We start from the raw sequence: 4546 nt of genomic DNA, 5'->3' as shown, positions 1-4546 counted from the left end.
CGGGAAGCAGTAGCTCCTTTTGTTTGGTAATAATCATACATTTGATTTGGACAATATTCACATGACCATATGTCCTGATTTGACCGAGAGCGTCCTGTTCTCGAGTCCTCACAAATATCTATAAAACGCTCACATGTCCAGTATTTGAACAGTCCCTCTCCCAGTTTTAACCAACCTAAACAGCGCACCACGCGAACACCGATTTGTCTGTAAATATGTCCAAAATGTTGTCGCCAAGGCTGCTGCTGTTTAAACCAATAGATAAACGTTAAAGCGCCACAGCTCCTCAATCAACAGGGACAACTCACAGGGAGAAATCCAGCACAGAGCATTGTCCAAGCAGCATCCTCAAATGAAGCCGGTGCTCAAGTGTAACATCCTGCAGTACCTGGAGTGTCCACTAGAGGCTGACTGCAGTACCTGGAGTGTCCACTAGAGGCTGGCTGCAGTTCCTGGAGTGTCCACTAGAGGCTGGCTGCAGCAGCACAGGAAGTCACATACACACCCATTCAAACAGCCTGTTTTTACAGCAGACATGAACATGTTTACAGCCTGCTTCAAAAAACCAAATAGGTGTGATTAGCTCATGTCTCCATCCACACACACTGTACGGGGGGGAATGTTTTGATGACTCAGCAGTTTTGATTGGATGAAGGATCAGAGTTATTCACAATAAGGCGTGTAGCTGAGCTGATTGACAGGTGGGCGCCGTGTAACGGTTTGTCAGGAGGCTTAAAACCCGCCTCAGCTCTCAGCCTGTCGTTAGCTTGACTCAAAGTTAGCCTGAGACAGCATTTCCAGCACGGAGACCGCCATCCATGGGACTCCAGCGCCCCCCGCAGGAACACACGGAGGACAACACTCGGTCTTCACTCATTAATAATTATATTTACTGTCTTTGGCTAGCTCTCGTTCCAACCACTCAACGCTCCAGGGGCTGCAAGGCGAAGTTTCAAGGCAACAGAACTACATCATGTGCAAAGAGTCGAGATTCGCCCAAACCGGAGGCTCTCCTCTCCTTAATTAATAAATGAAATTGAAAGTATTAAGCACGACTTGTTTGGTGTGACACAGATGATTAAAACCACAGACGGATGATGACGTGTATTTATGAGATTACAGCTGAACAATAGAACTGAATGAAATCCGCCCTGGCTGATGTAATAAAAGTCATTATAACGTGGAACTTAATACGATGCAGCAGTTAGCGCTCCCCATTTATTACAGTATTTGGGTGTAATTTCCCAGAGTGCACACGCTGACGTAGGGAGGAGTCGAGTCGGCCTGTTAAATTAAACCAATCGTTAGAGATCTCAGACTTAAAACAAATAGTAGACTCCCTCAGAATGACCTAAATAACTTTTTAAACACCTTGAATTCAATCTGAAAAGAAAAACAAAACCTGATGAAAACTTTAACTGTCACTTATTACAGTCTCCCTCTTTGGTATGTTTGGAGCTTTCCATAGACTCAGACCAAAGGATGTATAGAACAAGTCTGACAGGTTGCATCCATTGGCTGCTGAAGAGCCGTTATGAAGCCAAAGGTTGGCTGTGGCGAAATCTAAAACACACAAGAGGTGGAGCTATGGCGACTCGACCACGCCCCTAATTATGCAAACCGACCCATAACTCTCAGCTGTAATTAAAGCTGCAGGGATCAGTTTGCCACTTCTGCATCTTACCTCAGGAGACTCCGCCCCCCTCCTGTCTGATAGCCTCCCGCTGCGAGGTGCATGAGTGAACAACCAGCTCGCCACCCTGAAATGATCTAAATATTTTCACGAGTGAAGACGTTATTTTGTTTTCATATCTGCACAATAAAAAAAATAAATGTACTTGTGTTTTTTTTTTTTTTTAATCTTTAATGAGCCTCCCATAAGAGTCGTGAATAATCTTAAAAGATAGACCTGTTTTTGACGCCCCTTCAGGACTTCCACAGCAGTCTTCGTCACGTGACTCGGGCTGCACTGCAGACTATATAAAGAAGTTGTTCCTCAGTGCTGCTGCAGAAGAGACGAGCTGCGCGGGTTCCCATGACACTTGGTTCTTTGTGTTTGGTGAGTGTTTGTTCATCTCTTGTCATGTTGTTTAAAGATCGTGTTCAGGTTTTATTTGAGCTCAACTCAGTTTCTGCAAACTTTTCTGAACTTTTTTTAACCGGATGAAAAAATAAAAAAAAATTGCCAAAACTAATTCACATGACTGCAAAACTTTTAAATACAATATGAAATATGATATTTGTATTTCAGTGAACTATGTGGATGGTTATGCTTAATAAAACGCTAACCCTGATCCAAAAGGAATGAAGTCATTAATAACTAGTGGGTTTTATCGTAATGGTAAATTGTGATTTCAGGGACCTTGCATATGTCTTTCAAGTTTTTACAACATTTGATGGTCATTTACTGCAGGAAATCCGCACGTGGGGAACTTCTCCTTGTGCTTAAAGTCCGTGTAACGGTCAGAAATGATCCTATATTAATAGATGTTCTTTTTTTTTTAAAGGTGCACTGATAAAATGGATCAACTTGAGAACTCCACTGCCCCACCTAAACGCCTTTTCCTGATGACACAGAGCAGCGCGAGCTCCCAGGTGGACAAGAACGGCGGGAACGCGTACCTGTACATATTAATAGTCATGTCTTTCTACGGAGTCTTCCTCTGCGGTATAATGCTGGGTTATTTCCGCTCTAAAAGACGAGAGAAGAAGAGAACCAACATCTTTACGCGCCTTGTGCACGAGGAGGAGGAGCGGGAGTGGGGAGCGCTGCCCAAGAAACACAGCCTCACCTTCCCCGCCGCCGTCTCCGGGCTGCGCTCGGTGCAGGTGCCGCTGCCGTTCTGCGGTAACCACAGCAACCACTTTGGACACCTCCAGTACGAGGGCCCGATGCCCTCGCCGCTCGCGTGCGCGCTGTGCACGGAGCAGAGCAGCATCAGCTCCCTGTGCTCCTCCGCGGACGCGCGCATCGCCATAGAGGAGGAGTCGGACAGCGGCACGGCGGAGGAGCCGGAGGAGATCATGAAGTTAGGATGTGAGAATAGCGGAGATGATTCAGGCTGAACTCGGCAGAGAGAGAGAGAGAGACCGACATGTTCGATGTTTGAAAGACAGAAAAGAGGAGGAACATCTGAGGGGAGTTCAGAGGAAGTCCTCCTCACGCAGACAGTCCAACCGTCAGCCTCAATCATAAGCCATCAAATAAAACACTCCTCACACCACCCTCAACATGGGAGAGCCATCAATTAGAGCTGGAAAAAGAAAACTCAGGAGTGAAATGTTTCTGTCGAGGTGGTTGGTAAAACAGATTAGAGGAGGCACTGGCACAAAATGTTTGTTTTTTCTGTATTTCAAACCAGGAGCAGGGTGTTTCCTATTAAACACTTACTATAGACCGACACACACATACTGCTGTGATAAGTATTTAAAATGTCATAGTGGAAGGAGTGTCACATGTAAATTGGTTCTAATTGTGTTTTCTGTTTGGATGAGCATGTATTTATTCCTCCATGTACGGGCTCTGTGTGCACCAGCATGCTCAGCCTCCAGGCCGAGGAAATCTGAATTGCGTAAACATGACTTCGCCCCATTGGATGTTGGACCCCTCCCTGCACCGAGCCCTCGTCCTGACGCTGCATGGGGGACTGAACCATGTGTTCTGATGATCCTGCAGGAGGACTGAGGGTTGACTCTTTGACTCTTTGTTTTGGACAGAACTTGACTTGCTCCTCCCATCATGGCGTAGCGGAGCTTTGAAGCGTACCTGGAACCCGCTTGAAAGATTGTGTTTGTCGTAGCTTCACGATCGACCCTGCTTGTCCACAGTCAGTGAAGGTTTACTGTGCACTGTAAATACTGTTTGAGGTTTTTTTCACTTTGAGAGGCCTAACTTAAGATGGAGTCTGTGAAGTGTTTCTGAAATAATAAATGAATTGATGCTAAGCTCTGTTTTCTTATTTCCTGTCTGGAGACGTTTCACCAGTGGAGGGCGCTCTTGCAGTGTTTTCTGACTGCTTGCTTATCCGAGATGAAGAAGATGAAAGGAGGAGGAAGTAATAGCCATCAGGTTGTTCTTAAATGTAAATCCTGTATTACAACTTTAGAATAAGGCAGAGCAGAAGATGTCGACACACCATCACTCCGTTCATATCCTCACTTAAACCTGACCACACACACACACACACACACACACACACTAGGGCAGTTACCTCGATATCCCGATTTTAACCATTGATATTCTTTCAAAAAGCTAATGATTGTGGTACATAAATCTACTGGTTCTATAAAGACTATATATCAGAACATTTCTACTATCAATCTGCGAGCAGACTCCTGCATGCTGGGTAGATTACACAAAGCAGGTCATTCCACATGTGTCTGTTCAACACATTATTTACCTCCATGTTTATTCTCTGATGGGCCCGCTGCCAAACAAATCTGTAATGTTCCTTAATGTGCAAATTATGCAATCTGAACATTTTCTATATTCAGATCAAAAACAGTAATCAAGAGCGATGGATGGATGGATGGATGGATGGACTTG

General features: G+C 45.0%; 1 protein-coding gene across 1 annotated transcript; it reads left to right on the top strand.

Annotated features, from left to right (window-relative positions):
- The first annotated feature begins 2018 nt into the window (after positions 1 to 2018).
- kcne4 (potassium voltage-gated channel, Isk-related family, member 4) lies at positions 2019 to 3945 on the top strand. The gene is made up of 2 exons (XM_079354246.1): positions 2019 to 2059; positions 2508 to 3945. The coding sequence occupies exon 2, from the start codon at positions 2521 to 2523 to the stop codon at positions 3064 to 3066; it is 546 nt and encodes a 181-aa protein (XP_079210372.1). The 5' UTR covers positions 2019 to 2059; positions 2508 to 2520; the 3' UTR covers positions 3067 to 3945.
- Positions 3946 to 4546: the final 601 nt, after the last annotated feature.

This window comes from Symphodus melops (assembly GCF_947650265.1).
Source record: "Symphodus melops genome assembly, chromosome: 10".
Lineage (NCBI taxonomy): Eukaryota > Metazoa > Chordata > Actinopteri > Labriformes > Labridae > Symphodus > Symphodus melops.
This window is presented reverse-complemented; position numbering and strand designations above follow the sequence as displayed.